This window comes from Ursus americanus, chromosome 17 (genome assembly GCF_024610735.1).
Source record: "Ursus americanus isolate L20-20 chromosome 17, mUrsAme1.1.p, whole genome shotgun sequence".
NCBI lineage: Eukaryota > Metazoa > Chordata > Mammalia > Carnivora > Ursidae > Ursus > Ursus americanus.
The window spans coordinates 37,025,249-37,052,635 of NC_142143.1; the positions used below are offsets into that span (position 1 = coordinate 37,025,249).

Sequence of the window (27,387 nt, forward strand, 5' to 3'; positions counted from 1 at the left end):
AAGACAACTATCATATGATTTCTCTCATCTATGGAACATAAGAACTAGGATGATCGGTAGGGGAAGAAAGGGATAAAGAAGGGGGGTAATCAGAAGGGGGAATGAAACATGAGAGACTATGGACTATGAGAAACAAACTGAGGACTTCAGAGGGGAGGGGGGTGAGGGAATGGGATAGGCTGGTGATGGGTAGTAAGGAGGGCACGTATTGCATGGTGCACTGGGTGTTATACACAACTAATGAATCATCGAGCCTTACATCGGAAACCGGGGATGTACTGTATGGTGACTAACATAATATAATAAAAAATCATTAAAATAAAAAAAAAAAAAAAGAATTGCTATGTCCTTGGCTGTATGTAAATAAGACCCAGTCTGTGGCCCCGCCCCATGAGCCGTGCCACGCCCCCCAGTCCCTGAATGGACAGGTGGTGCTCTGTGCTAACCACCCGTGGCAGCGCACTCCCCTTGGGCGCTGTCCACCTTCCCCAACTGCCTCCTCCTACCCACCAGCTTCTGCAGGACAGGAGGGGCTGCAGACCCCCCACCTCCTCGCTGCCAGCCACACCGCAGGGCATGAGGGTGTAGGAGAAGGGGCTCAGTCAGGTAGGGGAAAAAAAAAAAAGAATTGCTATGTCCTGGGGTGCCTGGGTGGCACAGTCGTTAAGCATCTGCCTTCGGCTCAGGGCGTGATCCCGGCATTCTGGGATCAAGCCCCACATCAGGCTTCTCCGCAATGAGCCTGCTTCTTCCTCCCGCACTCCCCCTGCTTCTGTTCCCTCTCTCGCTGGCTGGCTGTCTCTCTGTCAAATAAATAAATAAAATCTTAAAAAAAACAAACAAACAGAATTGCTATGTCCTGTTCATGCTGCTTCTATAAACCATTCAGTCTGTACATATTATCCAGCAAGTTTTAATAGCTGTTAGTACAAGTTTATGTTTTACATTTCCATTAAACTTTGTGAACTGCTGGAGGGCTACATTACAGAAGTGTTGTTTGCTCTTCTTTTTGGATAAAGAAAATTCAATTACAAATACTAATTATTTCACTTACTTGCAAAGATCATTAACACAGCTGGCAATATACAAGTACGGATCAATGTACTCATGGCAGCTCAGAAAAGGGAACTGCAACAAAATCTGACACTTGAAGAAGATGGCCTGTGTGGAAGACGATGGCAGTCAGCAAGACGTATTTAATGACACATGCGTGCTCTCATTTTTTCTACTGATCTATTGGCAGGACCTTCCGTTCTTACCAGGAAAGGGAAGGTAAGTTTTAACCACTATTTCTCTAACTACGTATTTGCACAAGGAGCACTGCTCCCATGAAACTCATTGCATTCACAATTTCTGAAATATCTTCAAGTTATTCCCATAGCAGTTACAACCCCTGAATTTTACAGGGTTTAATTATGTTCTGTTTGCACTAAAAGTACTTAATATTCAATATGCAAATACAATATATGTGCATTATATCCACCATGCCCAAACTTTTCACATCAAATTTACCTCAAATGCTGGCATTCCGCTGGAGCACGGATTTGGAAAATCTGAGGGTGTGGGTACACATTTGGTGTCCTCTGGAATTTGTACCGACCAACTATTTGCAAACATAGCAATGTCTTCTGTATAGTCCTCTATTCACACAAACACACACAAATATGTGTATTAGCATCACTTTACACAAACACACTTCATCAGCATAAACTTCCGGGTCAAAAAGTTAAATTGAATACCTTTATAATTACCAATGATTGCCAGTTATATTAGACTATAACATTACTTTAGCATAAAAACAATACATTGAACAAAGTATAAGTACCAAATAAAAGTTCCTGTCATTGAAGGGAAGAAAAAGCAAACATCATTGAAGCCAAATGAGGAGGGATTGAAAGGGAATGGTACAACATACACACCAGTAAAGCACTGATTAGCCTAAGCGTGTTGTAGAGAGGAGAAAAATACACCTAAAACCAAGAAACATAAGTAAAAATTTGGTATGAAATTTTTCTGACAGCCCTCTCATTCTATTTAACATGAGTCAGAACCTTGCTAAAATCGTGGTTCCATTTTTGAGGTACACAACAATAAAAACAAAAAAAAAGTCTTTTGTGGAGATTTCAGAAGACAGCCACACAAACAATAAAAGACTGGAAGAGACACCCAGAGAAGACCAAGAAGTGAATCCATTTCATCTGAATATGACCAGCAGTGTTTCTAAACGTGCTCCGGCCAGATTGTTGAAGAATCGCGCTACTATCCCAGCATTATGCGGGGGCAGGACTCAGGAGCTACATGCAAGCAGCAGCAGACTGACGGCTGGTGGTGAGCATTCTGGGCTCTCTGCTTCAGATCAAGGGGAAGTCATTTTAACACCTGGCCTGAGAACAAGTGCAGGGCCTCGTATGAAAATTAACCCTGGCCCACATTCGGACAAAGGTTGAATCTAAAATCTCAAAGATGTAGCAGAACCAACAAGGCAACATCTTGACGTTTCATCTATGACCATGGTCAGATGTGAGCTTTAGGTTTCTCGCCACTCAGGTTTATGCAGCCTGCCCCTGATGACGAGCTTCTGCACCCCGAGAATGAGCAATCTCAAGCCAAACGTTTGACCATGCTCTCTCTTGGTATCTTCAAGATACGAACATGCCTGCTCGTTAATACCAATTGTTGGGGAGATTGTGGGAGTTCATCTACAAGAATGCTTCACTCTCTTAGTGTAAGGTCCCAAACTTTACTGTGGCCTGGAAGACTTTTTTGATCTGGCCCCTGCCCTCTTCTCACTCCTCACCTCCTTCACCCACCTCTCCCCCACCTATCCCTCTGTATCCTCTACTCTTATCCCTGCTCAGTCTACTCCAGTCATACTGGCGTTATACTGTTCTCAACTCAGGCTCATTCCCACATTGCTCTTGCTTTTGCTCCCCATCCTTCAAAATCCCCTCCAGTCTTTCCTTGGCCCTTGCTTCATCTAGGTGTCTGCTTAATAGAACCTCCTCAGAGACGTCGTCTCTGTCACATGACCTGGACTACCACCAAACAGATACGCTTCTAATGCTCTTAATCTCCTTTCTCAAATTCTTTTTTTCATAGCTGCTATTGCTCACAAAAATTATATTTTAATTTGTCTCTATTTCTTTTGTCTTCTTCATACAGGGCAACAGTTTGTCAAAGCTGCCCCTATTGCTTATCCCTAGTTTTGTATCTGGCATGTAGTAGGTGATCAAATTACATTTGTTAAGTGAATGAATGAACAAAAGGGGGGTTGCACAATGTAAGTGGATTATTAGAATCCTAAAGCTTTCAAGTTTGGCCCACTTCATTAACTCTGATATTGTTGGAAATGTTACACACTAAACCAAGCATCGGCCTGTCTGATACACTTGTTTAAAAAATATTTATTTGTTTATCTGAGAGAGAGGGAGAGAAAGAGAGCGAGTGTGAGCAGGGGGAAGGGCAAAGGGAGAGGGAGGGAGACTCTCCACCTGACGCCCCACCGAGTACAGAGCCCCAGTCTATGCTAGATCCCTGAGATTTTAATTGATTGTCTAGTCGAGATTCTGGTTCCATAATTCATGTTTATAGCTAGCTACACATCAAAATAGAAGCCCTGGTTTACTCCTGTTTGAAAGAGCTGAAACCAAGAGTTGGATGCTCGACTGACTAGAAACTGACTAGAAAGAGCTGAAATCAAGAGTTAGGTGCTCAGAGGTGCCTGGGTGGCACAGCGGTTAAGCGTCTGCCTTTGGCTTAGGGTGTGATCCCGGCGTTATGGGATCGAGCCCCACATCAGGCTCCTCCGCTATGAGCCTGCTTCTTCCTCTCCCACTCCCCCTGCTTGTGTTCCCTCTCTTGCTGGCTGTCTCTATCTCTGTCAAATAAATAAATAAAATCTTAAAAAAAAAAGAGTTAGGTGCTCAACTCAAACCTGAGCTGAAACCAAGAGTCTAATGTTCAACTGACTGAGCCACCCAAGCGCCCCTAATATACTTTTTTTAAACAGGAAAAGCTGATGTTCCTTTTTTTTTTTTAAGAGAGGGAGTCCATTCTCATGCTCCTGAGGGATAGCTGGGAGTGGGGAGGGAGAGAGAATCTCAAGCAGCCTCCCTGCTGAGTGGGGAGCTGACTTGGGGCTAAATCTCACAACCCTGAGATCCTGACCTGAGCTGAAACCAGGAGTCAGATGCTCTACCAGCTGAGCCACCCAGGCACCGCCGATGGTACTTTTAGGTAAATTTAGTGCCACATTTCATTTCAAAACATCATCATTTTTGAAAAGTCTATAGGACAGAAAATATTATCCAAAGGCCCACTGATTGCAAGAGCTATGCACAAATTGTAATGTAACTAAACAACCTGGACAGTCCCTTAGAGCTCACTTTAATTCCAGTTTATAATCACACACTTAGCTATTTTTATGACAACACATTAATAAAAGAGTCACAAAAGTTGGTTATTATGAGACGTTAATCCATATCAATTGGTTGTCTGGAAGCCTGCAAAATTAAATTTAAAATGTTTCATATAATATATGCTACAAGTAAAGTAATTTCTTGTACATATGGGAACACTTTCTAAGAGTGAAAATGAGGCATTATTAATTACTACATTGGGAAAAACAAGAGTAAGCCAGGGCAACTATTTTGATGTGTAGCTAGCTATAAACATGAATTATGGAACTGGAATCTCAACTAGGCAATCAATTAAAATATTTCTATATCCACAGAAATTCTGAAAAGCCTCATTTCTTTGTGAAGTCATCCCTGAAGGATAGTAGAAATGCAGGGAGAAATACAATTTTTTTTGAAGAGCTGAAATTAAGTATTTTATTGTTTTAATGTATTTTTATTATATTATATTAGTCACCATACAGTACATCCCTGGTTTCTGATGTAAAGTTCGATGATTCATTAGTTGCGTATAGAAATACAATTTTAATCACTGTTAAGAAACTATGCATTCAATGGCTTTCAATCAAACTACCTCAGTGCCTCTAAAGTTTTATCTAATCAGCAAAGGACAGGCTGAGTTTCAAAAAAAAATACTAAGCACGTTAAAGCTAAAGGAAATACAGCTCATTTTCTTGCATTATTACGGAATGGGAGAAAATCGGAGGGCAGGTTTTAGTCACATCCTTATAAGTTATTGTGTTTGGGTTTTTTTTTTTTTTTCCTATTACTCTGCTTTACACTGTGCACCAAATTAAACTATGAAAAATCTCTCTTTAGGCTCTTCCTACCTACTTTCCCGTGTCCTTCTTGCCTTCTGCCAATTCAGCCATAATTCAGTCCCCTTGCCTCCCACTGGTCTTCTCCCACCTAGAATCTGCTAACACTCTTCTGCATGCTGCCCAGTTATCTCTCTGAGAGCAACCATTTTATGTTCCAGGTTATTAAAATCTGTCTGACCCTTAACTCAAATCCTTAGTTGAGTCCCTCTGCCTCTAGCAAGAGCAGATGCTATACTCTATCCTCACCTCTGTACCATGCTCCCCAGACATCTTGGGAGAAGTTGCCCACAGCTGTCTTTTCTAACTCAAACACTGAGAACTGAATTGAATATTATTTTTTTCATGAAGCTTAGATACTGAAGAAAAAGAAATTGATTGACCATCTCATTGGGCCACCCGAGTTCAAAACCCTACTTCCTAATATAGTCTCAAGATTACAAGTTTGTGAATCCTTTCATTCTAAATATCCCACTGGATACACAACACTTGTTCATGATGATCTCAATACTGTGCATCTGTATGGTGCTCACAGACCTTTGAACACTTCCACTTGCATTTTCTCATTCGATCCTCAAAGGCTAGAAGTTCTCAGTGTCATTACTATTATCTTTATTTTATGTAGAAGGAAAATTGACTGCTTGAAACCTGTTCTTTACTCTCAGTGCCAGTAAACTAATCTTGATGATGCATTATGCACTGGGTAAAATGTTTGCATTTTAACAAAGACCTCTTAAAGCAATGTCTTTAGTCAAATGTTTTCCTGTTAGCTCCATTCTAGGGTTATTGAGAATACTTGGAGATGATTATAAATTAGCTAAAACATATTCAGCATTAACTATGTGTCAGACACTGGATTAAATATTTTATATGGATTATCTCATTCAATCCTTGCAACTCCATACTATGATTATGTCATTAAGCTTAGGAAGTTTAATATGTGGCAAAGCGGAATTTGAACCCCACAGTCTGACTCCAGAACCCACACTCTAAGTAGGACTTTCACTGTCTCTTAAAATATAACATACGCATGACACTTCTCTATGAATTTTATACTATAAAACAAAAATTTGACATAGCACTTTTACAGGTTAAAATTCAGTTTCTCATACATTTATCTAAGCATGGGATTGGAAGCCAGTCAGATCTATAACCCACCCCTGGCAATACCATTTACAAGCTGTGTTACGTTGGGCACATGAGCTCGTGTCCTCATTGTACAATTAAGAAAATACCAGTCACCTTCCAGGATGGTGTAAGGGTTGGGAATAATATAGCTACAGGTTCATATTAACTGTTACTGTAAATAGTATCAAGGTATTTATTATTATTATTACTATTATTATTACTGACAATACTGTGCGAACGATTATATCTCTATTTTACAGCTAAAAAATTGAGCATCAGAGAGATTAAATGAGTTGCCTCAAGTTATACAACATGTAAGAGTTGGAGCGAGAGTCACAGTCTCGTGTGCTGGTATTAAGAAGAGTACTCTTCTTTATTGCACCTTGAAGCGTGGACCTAAATCATAACTGTGTCTTGTCATTCTCTTATTCCATTGCCACTGCATACTAGTATCTAAATTGAAACAGAACCCGTTTTTAGTGGCTCACTAAGATTAGTTTCATGACTTAGAATGAATAGATAAATGATGATACGTGCGTCATTATACATGACTAAAAAACTTTCCAAGTTCTTATTCAACTTTTATAAGTTCTGTTCACATTATTATATTTACAAAACCATTATTTGGTAGTCAATGAATTCATTCCCATGAAGACTCAATGCAAAATATCTTTTTTCTAAAAGTAGATAAGTTTGTCTCAAATGGGTGTGAATCACTAAAACATAAGCCCAGAAAAGTGAGGAGTCTTTGCTTTGTTCACTGATGTATCCCAAGCTCCTACAACAGCATTGGACACAACTCAATGCTCATTGAATATTTGCTACATGAGTAAGACTTGTATCTTAATTCAGCAACTGTAAATTAGCTTGTGGTTTTTAAGAATGACACAAACATTTTTCTCTTCGATCTTCACTTAAAATCGCTATAGCAGGCAAGTGATAGCTATCAATTTTACCCAACCTAGGATAAGTTGCACCCTTCTGGATACAAATAGCTTGATCGGTGAAGGAAAGAAGACCTCAGAAGTACCACACATTTCTTTCACTCCACTCACTTACCTTGTTGAATGATGAAATCATCAGACTGAATGCCATTGTAGTTTCCACATAAACCACACGATTTCCCTTTATGCTCCTGAGACAGTTTGAGGTAAATTCCAGATATTCCATCCCAAGCCAATGAAAAACCAAAGGTTGTTTTCACCAGAATATAGTCAGCTAGTTTCTCAATGAAAACCTGCCCAATAGTCTGAGGCAACATTAAACTTGAAAAATAGAACAAAGGCAATTTAAGAATTATGATGAAGAATTCATTACAGATGATCAGTTTCTTTCTTGAAGTGACTGAGAATTAAATAAAAGATCATTATTATTCTAAATTATTGAACAAACTATACAGCTAGATTTCCCAAGAAACCATCTTTCAGGAAATCTCAACATTTTGGAAAAATTCAAAATTGAAATAAAAAGACAACAAAAAACGGTACCTGTTTCCCCCACTGGTAAAGATTTTCTACATATAATTGGATGCCTTTTCCAACCAATGAAAAATACATTTCTGCTAAATATCAATGATTTTATAAATCTGGAAAACAACCTTGTCTATTTAGAATAATGACAGCTTAAGTGTATTTATTTTTATCTAGAGAGTACAAGATAATCTAATGCTGGTCAATGATTTTGAAGTAAGGAGAAACAGTGGTGAATATACCTAAACACACTGAGTTCTGATTTTGTTTAATTTTGTTTTAAACTTGGTTGTAAGAAAATAGGAGCATCTATCCCCAAAATGTCACCTTGGTAGAAGTCATTGTTTTCCAAAAGAAAAATTACTGGGCATGATTAATTATAATTTAGGTTTTTAATGCTGCAAAGTACATTATTAGGAATATAAAATACTTTGTCATAGAGTATTGCATAGGGGTTATATTCATATTTTTTAAACTGGATATAATTAGGCCTATTTAAACAAGAGTCACACTGAATATTTAAACTCCTGATCCAATGTCTAGCCTTTCTACTTTTCCCAAACACGGACACATAGAAAGGAAGTGGGAAAGAGCATTGAAGAAAATTAAGCAGTTGGACATTTTAAAAGCACAGTAAGTCGCCTAAAATACTTTTGAAAGGTCACTGATGTCCTTCTATCCATGAGTATTACAGAAAAGAACAGGTGCTAATAATTAAGAAAATGGAAGGGAAAAAATCATTTTTACTAAAATAGCCATGCTAAATGAAACGTATAAACTATAATATGAGTGAGGAGGGAGGCTAGTTGGTATATTCATACATTTCTCTCAAAAACTTCAAATTAGTGAGTTCCTTTCCAGAAAGAGCATGTTCCATGGAACAAAAACTATAAAATCAAACATACTCATTAACAAAGTGATAGTCCTCAAAGAAACAATTCAAAATACGTGCAACGACTCGTACAGAGCTGTTTGCTGGTAATTTTTTAAGGAGAATTAGTTATAAGAATAGAAAAATAACTGAACTTTGCACTGGAGGATAAATATGTCTCTAGTGAACTACTACCATAATCTATTCTTATTAAAAATTATAAGCATGAGAAATTCATATTAAATTCACAGTAAAAGTCAGTCTGAGTAATATCATTTAAATTTGCAAGTTTATAAAAGCTATACTTGAAAAAATTAAATCATGTTTTTTAAAGGTAGTTCTTCGCTACAGGCTAGTAAATGTATAGAGATGCAGTTGTTCTGCTGTGGCTATTTTTTGGTTTGGTCCTTTGTCATTTGATTCTTTCACAGCAAATTTGATGAAATACACAATTTGTGAAAATAAAAGATGCCTAACTGTGATTATTCAGCTGTGTATAACATAAAAAGATACCAGTAGAGATGGGGGATAATAGTAAAAATTAGGTTATCTCCCATAAATATAAGAAAAACTCTATGTAACCCAGCCGGGAAACATTCACAATGCAAACTAAAATGAATGTACAAATTAATGCTGGAAATTATTCATGGGTTCATATGTACCAAACCCTTCATCTCACAGGTGAAAGAACCAAAGTCCAGAGAGGTAAGGTGCAATTTGCAGAGCCTTGCACGTTTGATTTGATTTGATTTGATTTTGGCAAATATTTCTCTAACACCTGCTTTGAGTTAGGCCCTAGGCCAGGTGCAGCATTATTATAAGCAACTTAGCTGAATAATAAGAAAACCATCCTCTTTCCATTACACAAATCATACAAATGGAATCCATCACATAAATGGAAATCCTCAAAGAAATATTTTCTCTGAGATTTAACAAAGAGTTAACATTCCCGAAAATCTACTTGAATGTCATTTTCGTTTTATAAAACATAATAATTTTTTATTTATTTTTTTTTAAAGATTTTATTTATTTATTTGACAGAGAGAGACAGCCAGCGAGAGAGGGAACACAAGCAGGGGGAGTGGGAGAGGAAGAAGCAGGCTCATAGCGGAGGAGCCTGATGCGGGGCTGATCCCAGAACGCAGGGATCACGCCCTGAGCAGAAGGCAGACGCTTAACAACTGCGCCACCCAGGCGCCCCCATAATAATTTTTTAAAGGGCCCATTATGTTACCTCAAATCCCATATAAGGAATTCTAAATCACTATTTAAATTCAGCTCCAAGAAATACATATGCAATTGCATTATTGTCCCATTCAAAAGGCTCAGCTTTCTTTTCTAAGAAAATGAGAAGTATAGAACCCAAATGATCAAGAAAATAAGCCTGAGAGAGGTGAGAGACTGCTTGGGGTCCCCTGACTGTGACAAAGCCTAGGTCAGTGCCTGGCTGCCTGGTGCTTCATCCAAAACCCTTTATGCTATCACCTGCTGCCTCTTCAGGAATTTAAACTGAGGAAAAAGTACATAGGTTGGTAAGGCCATGGTGCTGGGAAGAATCCCGGAGGTTCAAATGAATTCTAAATGATAGAATTGTTCCATCCCACAATTTACTTTTTCTGGCATAACTTAGCCAAGAAATCTTTAAAATTGAGTAATTCTATAACTATTTAGATTGGAAGATGGGTTATTCCACAGTATTCCTACTTACATGTATAAAACCTTTCTTCAAACTAATAAACATTCCCCTCCCCCAAACTCTCAGGTCTTATTCTTGGTAGCTAGGAAGGCAAAACTGGGTCTCTCTCTGATCTATTCAAGAAGGCCAGTTATATATTGGCTCTGAATCTTTGTCAGAACACTAAGGAAAAGTCTCAAGTGACACCCAAACCTCATTCATACACATTTGGAAGAGATTTCCAAAGATTTAGTTTTATTTTAAGTTGCTTTTATTTAAGTTAGTTTTATTTTAAGTTCAGGAAGGAAGGAAGGAAGGAAGGAAGAGGAAAGAGAAGAAAAGGTTTAAGAAAGAGGGCAAGAATAATTGAAGAGCTGAACTATGAAGATTTTTCCTGAATCTTCTTAGAAAAAGATGTGATAATCTCATCTGTACCTGTGCAAACATAAGTGTATCCTGCACAAACATTAGGGAGGTTAAACTGGTTAGATTCTGGTCACCTGACTAGCCTTGGAGTTTGCTAAAGTTTTAGTGTCTGTATGATATAACTTTAAGGTTATTGTTTGAAAGAAATCCTCTCTTCCTACTCCCCACAATTCAATTCCAAGCATGAGATGTTTGGAAATTCTATCAACCCATGGTGTTATTTTCATTATATCATTGATCATATCTTACCTGATTCCATCCTTTTTTATTTCATGTCCATAAATTCGAATTTCCTCTTGGTCTGAAAAGAACAAGCTGATTGACCGATAACAGGAATACACTGAACCACGGCACTTAGGGCTATTATGAACCTTGAAGGGGGAAAAAAAAGAAAGCATGGGAACCAACAACAGATGTATAGGCCTTCATTTGAGTTACCAATGTCACAATGCCTGTCCACAGTTCTACAGCACCCTTAGACCTATGCCACTTTACAAGATTACAGCCACATTGAGGATTTTCAAGAGACAAAATAGGTTTACCACAGAAATTGGACAACAAAATTAACTTTATAAAGTATAAGATAATTCAGCATATTTTTTAAATGAACTGAATCTTTACATGCTGTGTCAATATTCTTTTTTTTCTTTCAAGATTTTATTTAAATTCAAGTTAGTTCACATATAGTGTAGTATTGGTTTCAGGAGTAGAATTTAGTGATTTCATCAATTGCACACAACACCCAGTTCTCATGACTTCAAGGGCCATCCTTAATGTCCATCACCCAGTTACCCCATCCCCCCACTCAACTCCCCTCCAACAATCCTCAGTTTGTTCCCTATAGTTAAGAGTCTCTTATGGTTTGCCCCCTCTCTGTCTTTATCTTATTTTTCTTTCCCTTCCCCTATGTTCGTCTGTTCTGTTTCTTAAATTCCACATATGAATGAAATCATATGGTATTTGTCTTTCTTTGACTGACTTATTATTCTAAAGATACATGGTATGTACTGGAAAAAAACTAGCTCTGACAAGAAGACAGTAGAGCACACCAAAGAAACACATTTGTAGTTTTCATGTCTATGTCATGTTAGAGACTCATGAAATGGAGCTCTACACAATGCAATACTTAAAGGTTGCAAAAGTGACTAATTACCTTTCTAAAAATAAAATTGCTCTAAAAATAAAATAATATTTTAGGGAAGACAAAGATTACATCTCAGAACTGGATGGGAAAATTAGTTTACTGGAGGGAAGGAAGGAAGGAAGGAAGGAAGGAAGGAAGGAAGGAAGGAAGGAAGGAAGAAAGGAAAAGAAAAGGAAAGAGGAGAATAAAGAAAACAAGAAGAGAAGGAAGAAGAATGTTAGAGTCTCTTATTCTATTTCAAAGTTAATTTCAAAGATTCGAAATTAAAGTATAACTATCTGACCATATTGAGAAGAAATTTATGGAGCTAGAGAGTTTGAAGAAAAAAATTAGTTATTGGAGTATAGAAAATGTTGCAAACAAAAAATGGGATAATAGCTAACTCTATACAAATGCAAAAGAAGAGAAATAAAATCATAATAAATTATTGGGCTCAGCTCTAAACAATATTTATATGAATTCATATATATATATATATATATATAATATGTAAATGACAATATTAAACCACATATCATTTAACCTAAGATGGTGATACAGCTCTGTAAAGAGGACGGAAGGAAAATGTGTGTGGGTGTGTGGGTGTGTGGGTGCGTGTGTGTGTGGGTGCGTGTGTGTGTTAGGGGCAAGAAGGGTGATATAACAAAGATGATTCCACCTTCCATAGTAGGAAATGATCAAGTAAGGCTTAACTTTGAAAGGTAAAGAAATAACAGCGTATTTTGGCACAAGATATAAAAGCCAGAAGAAACAGCTGAAAGAGTTGAAGTAATTGCCTTTGGGAGCCAGATCTCACCCAGGGTTGGGAATAAAGGCAAGCAGGGGCTACATTTTTGCTTCACGTGCCTTAGATGAATTTTTAAAACTATGTACATGTTTTATTTTTATAAAAGTAAAATGAAATTGAAAAAGAAAATGATCAGGAATACAAAAAGGACATATGCATAAAGATGTTGATCAACATGTCTATTAAAAGACTGAAAATATTTTTTAAAATCTAAATTTCTAAAACAGGGCATAAGTAAAGAATTTGAATATTCCATAAACTGGAACAAACACAGCTAACAAAATTTGGTTTTTCAAGAATATTTGACATGGAAGAAAGTTCCTGATGTAATTACCAGGTGAAAATCTAGAATAGAAAATTATACATAGTATGATTTCAAAATTATAAACATGTTTAAAATTCAGAGAAAAAAGAGTAGAAGAAAATATGTAAAGCTGTTAGCAGTGGTAACTCTTTCTGTTAATTTTTATTTAAATTCTAGTTAGTTAATATATATGGTAATATTGGTTTCAGGAGTAGAATTTAATGATTCATCACTTACATACAACACCCAGTGCTCATCATGACAAGTACCCACTTTCTTGGCCATGACTCATCTAGCCCATCCTCTACCCTCCTCCACCAACCCTCAGTTTGTTCTCTAACCTTAAGAGTCTATTATGGTTTGCTTCCCTCTCTCTCTCTTTTTTTCCCCTTCCCATATGTTCATCTGCTTGTTTCTCAAATTCCACATATGACTGAAATCATGTGGTATTTGTCTTTCTCTGACTTATTTTGCTTAACATTATACTCTCTAGCTCCATCCATGTCATTACAAATGGCAAGATTTCATTCTTTTTGATGGCTGAGTAATATTCTGGAAAACAGTATGGAGGTTCCTCAAAGAGTTAAAAATAGAACTACCCTATGACCCAGAAATTACACTACTAAGTATTTACCCAAAGGATACAAACATACAGATTCAAAGGGATCCAGGCACCCGATGTTTCTAGCAGCATCACCTATAGCAGCCAAAGTATGGAGAGAGCCCAAATGTCCGACTGCAGTCTATATAGCAGTAGCTCTAATGCTATTTTTTTAAACTTCTCTGAAATTTTCAAATTTTCTACAAGAAAAGTAATCTACTTTGGGGTGCCTGGGTGGCTCAGTCAGTTAAGTGTTTGCCTTGGGCTCAGGTCATGATCACAGGGTCCTGGGATCAAGCCCCCCATCAGGCTCCCAGCTCTGCAGGGAGTCTACTTCTACCTTTCTCTCTGTCCCCACCACACACACCCAGCTTGTGTTCTCTCTCTCTCTCTCTCTCTAATAAATAAATAAAATATTCAAAAAAAAAAAAGAAAGAAAGAAAAGAAAAGAAAAGTGAACTACTTCTATAATGAGGGGAAAGATGACATTTAAAGCAAATGGATTGTTGCCTAGAAAGAAAATTCCACCAGCCAAAACAGAGCCAAGTAGAAACAAAATTAGCTCTGGGAGCACAGTTCAGCATTGTGTGCTATTATCAAAGGATAGATTATCTCATTGACACTTTATTCTTCAGAAGGTTGAGACCCCAGACAAGAACATTTCAATGAGGGAGTCAGAAGGTGTTTGAGTGATAAACCCAGCGAGAGAGCAGAGGAGTAACAGACAACAAGGGGCTGAAAGCAGGAGCCCTGTAAAGACTGAAGGTGCATGACACTAACGTCCCCATCTAAAGAGACAGAGGATTTTTTATCCTTCTGCCCCATAAGTTAATTTTCAATAGACCTCATTTTCTTTCTGGGTCACAAGGCCTTTGTTGCTCTTAAAAAGCTCCTAGGCCTAGTTTTTAAGATTTGCACCACCTACGAGAGGAGAATTTAGGCAACTCCAATTTAAGTTAGAAGGGAAAAAGAAAACAGAGGTTCAAACAAATGATGCTTACAGAGTGAGTTCTAGCTTCTGAACAGGATAGCATGGCCGTTCCTGACTGATTGGAGATAGCTAGAAAGTCAGGGGAAGAGAGTGAGACAGGGAAAGAGCTCCCTCACTGTATTTCCAGTAGAGCCACTCTGCAGCTTGCATTCCGAGAGTTCTCTTAAGAATTCTTCCAAATCAAGAATTCAGCTAAACACTAACTTTCTGAGCTCAATTATGTAGTATGAACCGACCTAGTAAGTAGCTGCCTGTCTCTATGTCCTCAGACCTTACTACTGTGCTCTGTTTCCTGAAGGCCAGCCTCTGATTCACACTAAGGGGTGCCTTAAAAAAATATTAATCCAGGGGTACATCACAATGGTAGTGTCAGGAAGGAAATGTGTATGAGCAATTTGATTAACGCCCAAACCCACTCCCTCTTCAAAATGCTTGAATAAAATCTGAAGAATGAGGATATCAACTGGAGTTGGGATTATGACATCTGTGATACAGACATTCTGCATTGCTTGTAACTCTCTCCCACATGGATCCAAACCCTTCTTCTCCCAGTCCACAGCTCCATCTCAATAGAATAGACTCATTTTAGCTACAAATTGGGTTCATCCCATTAAGAACCAATCTTTCCCTTTCCCCAGTCAAAGACCCAAGTATTCGTGCTATGATTATTATATATTTTCCATCATTTGTCCAGTCCTTTAAAAATACAGACTTTGTTAAGAAAAAAATCTTTAAGTTAATTATGCCCTAGGATCACCTACCCATACAGTGTACCGAGGCTCCAAATTACCACAGTCCTTTGCAAAAATGTAAGAACAGTTTCCTGGGAAATAATAGTAAATGCCATCAAAAGTTTCAAAGTGGTACTGTCCCCAGGTTTTGCAAATCCCATCTCTGCCATTGCCCATGTTTGGCACTGAAAAGAAATAGGATAATATTTAGTAGAATAAAAGAAATTATACCCTGTTTCTGGCAAGGTTCAGTTATGGCAGGTGATTCTAACTTTCATTAAAATAAATATTTTCTTCTTTAGTGGTCAATATCACAGAAAGAAATAACTAACATAAAATTATGAGTTGCTCTCAAAACTATTAAACTCTCCTAAAGGAAAACATGGTCTCCAAGTTGTTTTGAAGAAAGGTTTTACGTTAGAAACTTCCTTAAATTTTGCTTCCAAAGGAAGACTGGAAGAAGAGACTAGTAAGGAAAATTATACAGTAAAAGAAGCTAATAGTGATAAAACGAACACAATGGCTCAGAAAAGAAAGAAATGTCACCACTGATTGCCCTCAAAATTTGCATAAGCAGCACTAGAGTGTTCCAGACTCTGCAATTCTTTCAAAAATATCTTAATAGTGTCCACAGAGAAAAATAACCACTGACAAAAGAAAGATCATGTTTATATGTCTGAGACCTTGGGATGGGGAGCATTAGTCATCCAAAGTATGCTGGAATTTAGTAATTCATAGCCTTAAACTGGCCAAATTTCAAGCACTATTCATCTTAAATCATACGACTTTATCTCCTATTGTCTTCATGACTACCTCTCTTCTTCCCTTGTGGATAACCCTCTATTCCATTTTTTTATTTTCTAGACCCTTCTCTTTAGAATAATATGGAAATCAATGAACTTTACTGAACACTCAATGTAAAACATCTTAATGCACACTATAGGGAGCACAGAGATAAGGCACAATCATTGTGTCTTTTCTCTGTAATTTTACCTAAATTTATTAGCCTTGACCAACTTTAGCCTTTTCAGGAAAAAAATTAGAGTGATTCATTATTCAGTCTTCTCTGATAGTATTTCCACTGCAGATTTTCATAGAATCTTGTACTTTCCTTTATAGTATGTGTTACAAGTATAATTATTGTGTATCCCTTTTGCATTGGCCCCTTCCTCTAGACTGTAACCTCCAGGAGGGCAGAAATATGTCTATATTATTCACTATTGTATCCCCAATGCCCAGGCCTGGGATTTAGTAGAGATTCCATAAATACTTATTAAACAAATTAATATTTATCCGTATTGATGTGGAAGCCTATCCTAGACACCGTGGATAAAAATATTTTTAAAGAACCCTCTGCCTTTGAAGAGCTCTCAAAACTGTTTCGATTTTATGTACAGAATGTTCAATTAATTCAAAGTCAAACAGAATGAGTGGCTCCAAATATCAAATTTAATTTATAAAGCAAAAACAGAAATGAATAAGAACCTGGGTTTAAGGGACTAATATCCAGGACGTCCATCCAGGAAGTGGAAAAAACACTTGAGGAAGTAGTAGAGATCAGTGAGAAGGGAAAGCGGACATGTGCATTTTCTTTTACATTGTTTCTAAATTATAGGAATGAATTATGGACACTCCAGTTAATACATAAGACGATTGCCCCAACTCCCAGTGCATGAACACTGATATAGCCAATTACACCTTAAAGTTCTCCTTGATTTATAATTCTCGTAAGTACCCCTGAAACTTACCAATCTGGCACCGTGTCCCAAGTGCCTGGAATATTTGACAGTCACATGTACCAGTCTTAGAACAGAAAGCCCCATTAAGGCATTCACGAGGACAAGAACCTGAAGGGCAAAAAAATAAGTTATCTTCTGGCACGCATCAGTTCTTATAAACATAATATGTCAAGATTTAGCTTGGACTAACTGTAACCATTATTAATTCAAACAGAACCCTGGGCTTCTTGTCTTGATGAGCTAAAGAATAAAGCCCGTCAAGTCTCTATCTAGTTCATTTCATTATGTGTGCTGTGAAAGAAAGACAGGCTTTCACATCTCAAACTACCCTGAGAGCAAAGGTTAGCTTCCTTCAAGCAATTGAAAGGTCAAGTTCCCATGTAAGGAAACCCTGTCCCAAATGATGAGAACCAGAAATGCACAAGCTGCAGAAGATTCCGTCGACGGAGTTTGGCCCCGGCTGCACGTCCAAAGGGTTCCACCTCCAGGAATGAGTGTTGTATTAAAGAGTAGTGTCCATCATTAGCTCGAGGAATCAGGCAAAGTATTAAAAAAAAAAAAAAAAAGAAACTCTCATTTTTGAGGAGAAGAATTAAACATTTTATTCTAAATGTGTGTATTAATTAATCTTCAGGCTCAGTTACAAATAATACATTCTTTCTGACCATACTTAATTTTAATGGGGTATAAACCAAAGTCATGACTGGCTGTAAGCAAAAATATTCTTTTTCGTGGGAAGAAACATTGCCCCAAAGGATTCTGTTGACAAGAGGAAACAAGAAACTATGAGCTCCTGAGTGAGTTTTGAAAATGCAAATGAATCACAGAGAAAATTTTTCCTCTAATAAGGAGAGAGGGCAAGAAGCAATTGGCAAATTTCAAGCAGGAAGAATTTAAGTAACACATCAAGAGACTGAGAACACATCTCTGAGTCACCATAAAGTAGTGCCTCTCTGGACTATGTTAAGGTCGTGGAAGGCAGTTAACTAACTGCAATGATTTAACAACAATTCTGTGCAAGTCAAGAATTTAAAAACCCTATTGTCCTTCTACCCTTAAGATCCATTGAGCCAAAATATCTCTTTACATTTAAACACCTACCACTCTCTAAGTACATCTTACCTGAGGAAAAATGAGCTGTTTCAATTTTGATCATCAATCAAGGTAAAAACATACGTTTTTCACAAATTTAAATGCAGTTTTTTTCCCCTTTAAATTTGATCTTAGATCACAACCTTACATTTTAATAATAAATATCTAATAAATAAATATCTAAACACCTAGACACACATGTATCTCCTTCAAAAATTTATTTACAGCCCTATTTATTCTCTTGAAAACAAGATTCAAACCAAAACTAGCCAAGAATTACTGTTATTTTAAGTAAAATGAAAATTCTGAATTAAAGTTCAAATTCTCATCAGCATTCTGCTTATTGAAAATGGGAAATGGGTGAGCAAAAATAAGGAATGAGGGAGCCAGTAAATGACTCAGAAAAAAATTGTGTGATACCCAGTGATATTTCTTCCTGATCATGTAGTTATCAGCTTAGTCTAATTGTTTAATTTCCAGATGAAATTCAAATTTCTACATGAAATGGACTTAGCTATTACTATTATTACCACCTTGGGTCAGTTTCCTCCTTGCATTCAATGGCAACAGTTAATTCAATATATCCCTCAAAGGGGACTTTTAAGAAAGCAAATACAAAAACAAAGGTGTGACACTGACCTTTTATTTTGCTCTCACCCCAATTAATAGCTTCATGGAAGAAATATCTTGGAGACGTTGCTTCCAACTTTGAAAGACAGAAATAAGAATTCAAGACAGTTAAATTATTTAATTCAAGCCCAACAATAAAATCAGGAAGTCTGGGAAACAGTTACAGATAGAGAAATTATAAAGTGCTGACTCTATTTCATTGGCTTATGGAGGCAATCTCAGCGAGGCTCCCAGAGAAGCCCTTTGTGGTTAAAGGACCTGACCTCAAGGTTTGGTTTTGCCTCTTACCTGATTTTGATGAGTCTTTATCCTCTCTGAACTCATTCTTCTCCTGCCTCCCTGTCCTCCTTGAAAAAGGACCTGGGTGGAATCTAATCTTTGCATTAACTGACTGCTTTGCCTACAGAAGAAGTTCTTCTCTGATATTTCGAAGCGCAGATGGGTCTGGAGAAAATGCATGGGGCGGATGAACCAACAGACAGGGATGTCCGCACTCCCTGCAGAGCCATCTGTGAAGACACCATCCACAGAAGCTTCTGCTGCTACAGTGTGACTGTGTCCCCCTCAGTCTCCAAAGAACTGACACTTTAAAATTCATAGAACATTCAAATATAACTGTTTATAGACTCCCCACCACTTTAGGGTAATGGTTAAGAGGATGAATTATGGAATCAGACAGACCTGGATGAGAGTCCTAATTCTTCCATTCCATACTCTTAGGCAAGTTCCCTAACCTCTTAAAAAAAAAAAAAAAAGTTTCTTAACCTCTTAGTGCCTTCTTCCGTTGTCTGTAAAATGGGAATGATGGGTACTGACTTAATTGTGCAGCTATGACAGTAAATTAGTGCCTCACACATAGAGAACTAGCAACAAAGAGATTTATATTAATCTACGCAACCCCAATAAACCTTAAGATTTCTGGAGATCAATATAGCTTACTAGCAAAAAATTGTGGATTACTAAACCTAATTAACTAAGGGTTCTTATTCAAACTCAGTGACAATTCAGTGTATGGTCTGAAGCAATGTCCTTTCGATTAGCATTTCTATGTTCACCAGAAGAACACAAACTCCCAAAATCTGCCACATAATTGTCAAATTGAGTACCAGATGTTAGAAAAACCAGAAAGGGTGAAGGACAATAAGAAAGGGGTGATAAGGAATGTGACTTCAGGTGCAAAGTCCTACTTTAACAGATCTTGGTCTCCTTCCCACACACAGAGTTTTATTTTGGTATTTTCCAGCAAAATACTTTTTCTTTTAACAGCCAAAGCTGCTCCATGCCAGAGAAGAGGACTCTCACACTCTCTCTCAACTTCAACACTCCTTTCTAAACTCCTTGCTTGGGGCACCTGGGTGGCTCAGTCGTTAAACGTCTGCCTTCGGCTCAGGTCATGATCCCAGCATTCTGGGATGGAGCCCTGCGTCAGGCTCCCTGCTCAGCGGGGAGCCTGCTTCTCCCTCTCCCACTCCCCCTGCTTGTGTTCCCTCTCTTGCTGCCGCTCTCTCTGTCAAATAAATAAATAAATAAAATCTTTAAAAAAAAAAAAAAAACGAATAAACTCCTTGCTCAACACTATGCCTTCAAGTTCACTGTCTCCTGTTCTCATTCCTCCCAGGTTTTATCCTCACCGCTCAATCTCCCCTTTTTGCCTTTGCCTCTATCTTCAAATTAGGTTAAACTCACAACAGTACTGACTTTGAATTCCCAAGACAGCAAATTTTATCCTCTCTGCAGCCATCTTGTTTCCAACTGCCTACCTCTAGCACAGCCACTAATATTCCTGGGCACCAAAATCTGACTTCAGCTCCAGTGAATTATCTGTGACACTCACTAAAAGTGTATAGTGGCTTCAACTCTGCTTCATACAGGCTTATAACCTTGAACAAATTATTTAACCTGCACAGCCTCAGTTTCCCAATCTATAAAATGGAATAAGAGTAGAATTGTATTCAATGAAATGGGGTAAGTAAAGCCGTAAGAGTAGTGCTGGGCTTCAACAAGAGTTTTAAATACGTTACCTATTTTTATTATTAGGCAAAAACTGAATACATCGGACAAGAATAACCAAGGCTAGAATATATAATTTTTTTTGCTCCATATCCTCTTCCTAACTCAGGCTGCACCTCCACGGAAATAACAACTGTTCAACACCCCAGCCTTCCGGCCGCAGAAGCATCCTAGCTACGTAGCATCCCACTGACCACATGTGCCATGTATCATTTCACATTTCACCGATGCTAAGACAAGACCCATACATAGCTTTTACTTTTTTAACCAACCTGAACACAGAATGGCATCTTACATTTATAACTGGGAGCACTTTTGTCTTCAAGTCATATAAATAATGGCAAACAATTGATGGTGTCTTAGATTCAATGGACAAGTTACACAGAAATGACTTCTTTACCGGCCTATCTTCTCTAGGCATTGAGGATCTAGACAATAAGCACTGTTATTCATTTTATGCCTCCAGCACGGTCTCCTGTGTGTCGTCAACAAATACCAACTGAACTGAAAATAGGCATTATTCAAATAGGAGTGATGTGCCTGCCAAGCCTTCTCTTTTTCTTTTATTTTTTTATTTTTTTTATTATGTCACATTAGTCACCATACAGTACATCATTAGTTTTTGATGTAGTGTTCCATGATTCATTATTTGCGTATAACACCCAGTGATCATTACAACACGTGCACCCTTAATATAAGCCTGTTTAGAACCACGATTATAAAAGATTCTGTTGAATCTCCCTCCACATCCTCTCAGCCCACCTGCATCTGGGTTTCTTAACCTCTTAGTGCCTTCTTTCGTTGTCTGTAAAACGGGAATGATGGGTACTGACTTAATTGTGCAGTTATGACAGTAAATTAGTGCCTCACACATAGAGAACTAGCAACAAAGAGATTTATATTAATCTACACAACCGCAATAAACCTTGAGATTTCTGGAGATAAAAAGACCCTTCAAGACCCTTCAACTTCAAGCACTGGCTTCTTTCTGTCTCTGCCTCAGGGCAGAATCCAAACAGGAAAGACCACAGAAAATGCCTTCCTGGGGACAGAAGATCCCCCAGAGGCCACCCTCAACCAATGAGAGACAGGAATCAGTAGATAAGTACCCCAACTTCCCCCATCCCTTGGAGAAACAATTCCACACCTCATTCTACACAGCTCCTCAGGGGACCCCCACCAAGACTGAGCCCCAGAAGCCCCTCCTTAACACACTGTAAGATTTGCTCCCTTCCTGGTCTCATTTGTGCACTTCCCCCAAATAAATGACCTGCCCCTAAGCCTCTGTCTCAGCACCTGCTTACAGGAGACGACTTTTGAAATGTAACACAAATGCGAAAGAACTCCAGGCACTGGACGCATACATCCACTTAACCGATAAAAGATGACAGCCCATTCTTCCTCCTTGCTGATAACATCTCCACAGGAGCGTGAGAAGCACAGAGAAACTGTCTTATGGTGAGAAATCACTGTGGCACAAAATATACCACTGACACAAGTCCGTGTCTCCCCTTTCTTGGCTCATTGTTCATCCCCTTGCCAACATATTTCTGAATCCTTACTTGCACAGACACCTATCCATCAATGCTCCATCTTCCTAGAGCAGGAACTGTGAATCGGTGGACAAGAAGGGCCTACGACAGATGAAATTTCAATCCTAAACAGTGCAACGCGCGATTACGACCTCACTGCCCTTCTTCTTCAGGCTTTCTTCTTTTAAAACCTGTTCCGATGTTACCTAATGTTGATGCGTGTTCTCTAGCTGCAGGATACAGACGAGCAGGTGCAGGTGGCCTGCTCTTCATTCTCTCTAAAAGGGAAGTCACGACAAGGTAAGTGTGTTCCTCACTTGCTAACTGAAGGTAACTCCTTTGGGGTAAATTAGACAAATTCTAGAAATATCTAAATGGACAACAGTATAACCTCCCCCATAGGTCACCTTATGTGACAATTTTGGGTGTATTTTACAGATTTTTTACAATGGTGGGTGCGCCACAATGCAGTTTTTTTCAAAATTGGGTTTTCTACTGAGTCATGCTGATGTCTTTTTGTGGTCAATATGGTCAACAGACAAACATGTCATTAAATTTCTCAGAGAAAAACCATTTCAATCACTTCACATGATGCATAAGTACTTAAGTACATAAAACACTTTTTTTAAGGGGAATAAAGTGTTTCCGTTCCAATCTTTTGCCTAAGTATAAAAAAAAAGAAAAAAAAAAGATTTCTATTTTGAATAAGAATAATTAGTTCTGTCCTCTAAACTGTCAAACCCATCTTCAGTTCTCCTTAATTAACACCAAAAAAATATAAAAATTCAGGCACTTACCAGAAAATACTAGCAGAATTGATTGCAATTTAGAATTTGACAAAGTCTTCGTTGAATACATAAGCCATTCGCTATATAAATACCCAAATCACATTAATTTCCCACATATACCTTTAAGTTAGGATTCTCTATTTTCCCAACTATCTTTTACAGAGAAATATTTTTTAAACCCACCTCTTTGAACATTCCAGTCAGAGTTGGAAAATATTGCAATTATGTTATCCAACATCCCTTATTAAGGGGATCTTGGCAAAAGGGCCTTCTCAGATGCAGTGCTACACACCCCTCCAAAAATAAAGGTTACCTGTCCAGAAGTGTCTGTCATGGAGATTTGTCAGACACTATAAAAGCCGTCTGTCAGGACACCAGGTCGCCTCTGATGCCCTTCTGCATCATGTATACTGTTCTCTGCCCCTGCTTACTTGGGTTTGTTCGACTATCATTGCTCTGATATCGTCCTTAATTTTTAAACCAATTAAAAATTTCTGGCACGTAGATGAGATTAAATCTCCCACACATGCTGTGAGCCTATCGGTAGGTAACTGAGGTGAACAGCAAAAAAGCCTTTGAGCAAACAAGTCAATGTGAACCAAGCATGAGGGTGAGGGTTGCAGAAAAGCAGTAGAGAAGTTATTCTGCCTCTTCTCCTTCCTGTCTTGTTTTTAGCATTTTATTCCCCTTCACAAAGGTCTCATTGTTGAAGTGACAGCAGAGTCCCGAAGCAGAATGGATTATTTCTCTGCCTCTCTCCATCAGAGGCATAACCTACCTGTGCTGCTAAAAGAGCTCTTTTCTGTCGATTTTCATTAAACCTGTTTCTGGAAGAAAACAAAAAGAACTTGTATAGTCAAAGGCCCCTTGGCAACCTGAACAAGGCTTTCCCAGGAGAGAGCTGATGTGTTCCTCCTGATTTCCATCACTTTATCAAAGAGGTCTTTCTTGGTTTAACATTTAAAAGCCCCCCCGCCCCCACCTCTTGGAGGGGTTAGATTTGGGTGGTGGTGCTGTCTCATTTTACAAAATTCAAGAGTGTCCCCAGATCTCTCCAATCTCTGATGTAAACTGAATTTTAGGAAGGAACTTCAAGATAGAGAAATAAACAAAATCATGTAATATTGTGGCACCAACACACAGGATATTTTCTCCACATGACTTCATAAAACTGGTGAGGTAAGTATTCGTCAAGAGCACATTTGCTTATTCCAAACATAATACTTCTCTCCCTTTCCATGTCATAAAGCACGGATTAACGTTAATGTGAAAAAGTACATCACAAACTGTGATCTATCAAAATCAAATGATGAACAGAATTTTGCTTTTCGTTAAGCAGATCGGTTTAACCCAAAAAATGATTTTCATTATTTACTGCTAGAACGATTTTATTGTTTTAATCATTAAAAATTGTTTTACTCTATGTTAAGTTACAGCACATTTATAATCAACAATGTATATTAATAATAAGAATATAAAAGGGGAAATTACCCAACATAACCTCTTTATAACTCTTTGAAGTGAAAGTAATATCTCCTTAGTATCTACAGTCACTGGACACCACCAAGAACTCATCGTATAATTAAAATGAAAAGAAAGAACTTTTCTTCATAAATAGGGAAATTAATGACTGATAATTTTTAATTTGTGGAACTGTTTTTAAAGAACTACATCTCATGCCCTTATTTTACAAAATATCTCATTTATTTTCTTTTCAAAAGCAGATACATTTATCTGCTGAGTGATGCTCATTCCCATTAACTTTATGTTTGAGAGGACAGAGAGAATAAGACATACTCACTTTGATACTTTCGTCCAGATGGATGAGGCACAAATATATCCTGCCAGAGATAAATATATACAGATAAGAACAGAGAAAAAACTACCCAAATGTCTTGGTCCCATGATCTGGTTATTAAGCAGATCATTTTAGCCTAAATTCTAAAACTTAGACTGAGTTTTGCTGTGAGTTAGTTTGCATTTTCTAGTGGATTTTGAGCAGCCAATTCCCCGTGAGACATCAGAGGGACTGTTAATCTGGATAGAAGGAACAGTGTACCTATATTCACAGAGACATAATAGGGTGGAAGGAACACTAGAATTGGACTCAGAGATCCAAGTTTTAGGCTTGGTCCTACCCCTTAGTACATGCCAAGCTTGAGCAAGCTAGCAAACACATCAAAAATGATGGTATTGGGCAAGTGCGTCTTGAAAGTCCCCTCCAAGCTCTCAGTGCTCTATGACATTTTCCCCTTGGAATTTCAGTCACTATAAAGATTGGAAGATGGGGTCCATGACCTTGCTAGTCTTACATTTCAGTAATTTCTCCCACTTCTCCTACAAGCTCCAACATATACAACTCTTTTCAGGTATTAAACACTAATGTAAATAAATGCTTTCCCCGTGAGAATATTTTATAAACATTAACTTTTAAATAAAATTGCCTTAAAAATAATTGAAAATCAATTCTTAGCCCTACATGATAAAGTCCTTCTTACAAAGAACTTTTTACCATTCTTGGGTTGATGGCATGAAAAAAGTTTAAGTACTCAATTTTTCTTAATTCATTATAAAATTCAAATGTTTAAGTTATACAGACAACTATTTTAAATCATCTTTTAGAAAAGAAAAAATTAGAATCAGAGTTTCTTTCATTATAGTTGCCTATCATGATAAAAGCCTAATTTTAATATTTGAAGAAAAGACTCAAAAAATGAAAACTAAAGTCCCAAATTATCTGCATCGCTAAGAATTTTCAAAAAAGGTGGCCCCGGTGTCATTTAGTATATATCCATTCTAATGACTTCAAAGTGCTGCTCCTATCAGTTGCAAGAGAGGCTAGAACACAATAAAATAAGGTAAAACATTCATATAAGTTCTTACCTTGTAATGAAAACAGTATATGAAGCAAGAATAGACTCCGAAGTATCATTAAATTGAGTTTGCTCCCAATGTTCATTTCAGTGGAGCCTTTCTCCCTGAAATGCAACCAAATTGTTGGTCTTTACTCTGATGGCATCTTAGAAGTATGCATATGTGTAGAGTGCTCAAATTCTTATAAATATAACTTTGTAATAAAGTAATTCAGAAAGAAATTCCAGTCTTTCTAACTACATACAGCATCTGAAGCTTTAGAGCTTGCAGGCAAGGCTTTGGCTGAGTGTCTCATTAGAGATGCATGGCAGCTGCTTACCTAAGCCGGTGTTAGTTACACCCTACCCCACTCCTGCACACCACACACCTTTTTAGGCTATATCAGCCCTTTGCAACTTCTAGAGACAGCAGCCATCAAAAATACAAAAAGCCTGTTGTTATCTCCTGATGTCCCAGAAGATAACGATTATTCCTAATTGTTGGTCTGTTATCTGTGTTTTATTCATAAAATAATTACCTGTCCTTTGAAAAAAGGTGAAATAAAATCCTGTCAATCACTTGTCCAATGTCTAGATGTTCTCATAACTTTTTCTTTAGAAATTAAAAGGAAACTAAAATTATGTGCATAGATTTTTCAACTCAAGTCCCATTACAATGTAGTTTAAGTTGACGTAACCCTGTGCCCACACATCTTTCTGTTAAACATTCTGCAACACAAGTAGAAAATAACACAAGAAGACGATATTCTAATATCTGACTTTACAAAGAAATTAAAGTAACTCGCGCAGCCCTGAAGACCCTCCCTTCGCACCCCATTTTTCTGTCCTCTCTGATGCGTACCTAACTAGACAACAAAGGAGGACTTCTTACTCCAGCAGGAAGCACACTCTTTTCTGGGAGCGACTAACTGACTACCTAGCTGGGAATCACAGAACAGCGCTAATATTTCATAATGAACCTTACAGAGATGATCTGAGCTCCATAAATGAGCGAAAGCGATGCTTATATAAGGGGTGCACAATCCCTATAGTGGATCCCATCCATTACCTGCACTATTATCACACTCATTTACTGGATGGGGCACAGCAGTAAAAAATGTCTGACTACACAGGGACTACCTTCGAGACAGAAGAGCACAGCAGTTAGTTCTTAACATCTTGTTGGACTCAGACACCTCTTCGGCAATGAATTTTCATTCTTCTGAAAAGTATCTTTGATATCCTAATATATCGCATGCCCAGTATCTATGATAGAAACAGTTCCTTGCCTATGTCCCAAATTCAATGATCTTTCACTCTTGTTCTAAATGATCTTAATCCATTTCCATTGCCTACATGATTGCTAATTCCATAAGCCAAGAGA

General features: G+C 37.8%; 1 protein-coding gene across 2 annotated transcripts in view; it reads right to left on the minus strand.

Moving 5' to 3' along the window:
* OTOGL (otogelin like) overlaps positions 1 to 26,122 on the minus strand; it is a 130,172-nt gene extending 104,050 nt beyond the window's left edge. The window contains exons 1-10 of one of the 2 annotated variants that reach the window (XM_087868911.1): positions 26,035 to 26,122; positions 24,953 to 24,992; positions 23,930 to 23,978; positions 18,831 to 18,897; positions 17,109 to 17,207; positions 15,391 to 15,545; positions 11,052 to 11,173; positions 7,421 to 7,626; positions 1,513 to 1,640; positions 1,055 to 1,161 (exon numbers count right to left, since the gene is read on the minus strand). In XM_087868911.1, coding sequence (XP_087725037.1) covers positions 1,055 to 1,161; positions 1,513 to 1,640; positions 7,421 to 7,626; positions 11,052 to 11,173; positions 15,391 to 15,545; positions 17,109 to 17,207; positions 18,831 to 18,897; positions 23,930 to 23,978; positions 24,953 to 24,992; positions 26,035 to 26,110 — 1,049 coding nt within the window. In that variant the 5' untranslated portion in view covers positions 26,111 to 26,122. Of the gene's footprint in view, positions 1 to 1,054; positions 1,162 to 1,512; positions 1,641 to 7,420; positions 7,627 to 11,051; positions 11,174 to 15,390; positions 15,546 to 17,108; positions 17,208 to 18,830; positions 18,898 to 23,929; positions 23,979 to 24,652; positions 24,727 to 24,952; positions 24,993 to 26,034 lie in introns of those variants that run through there. The other variant, XM_087868910.1, reaches the window with a different exon arrangement.
* Positions 26,123 to 27,387: the final 1,265 nt, after the last annotated feature.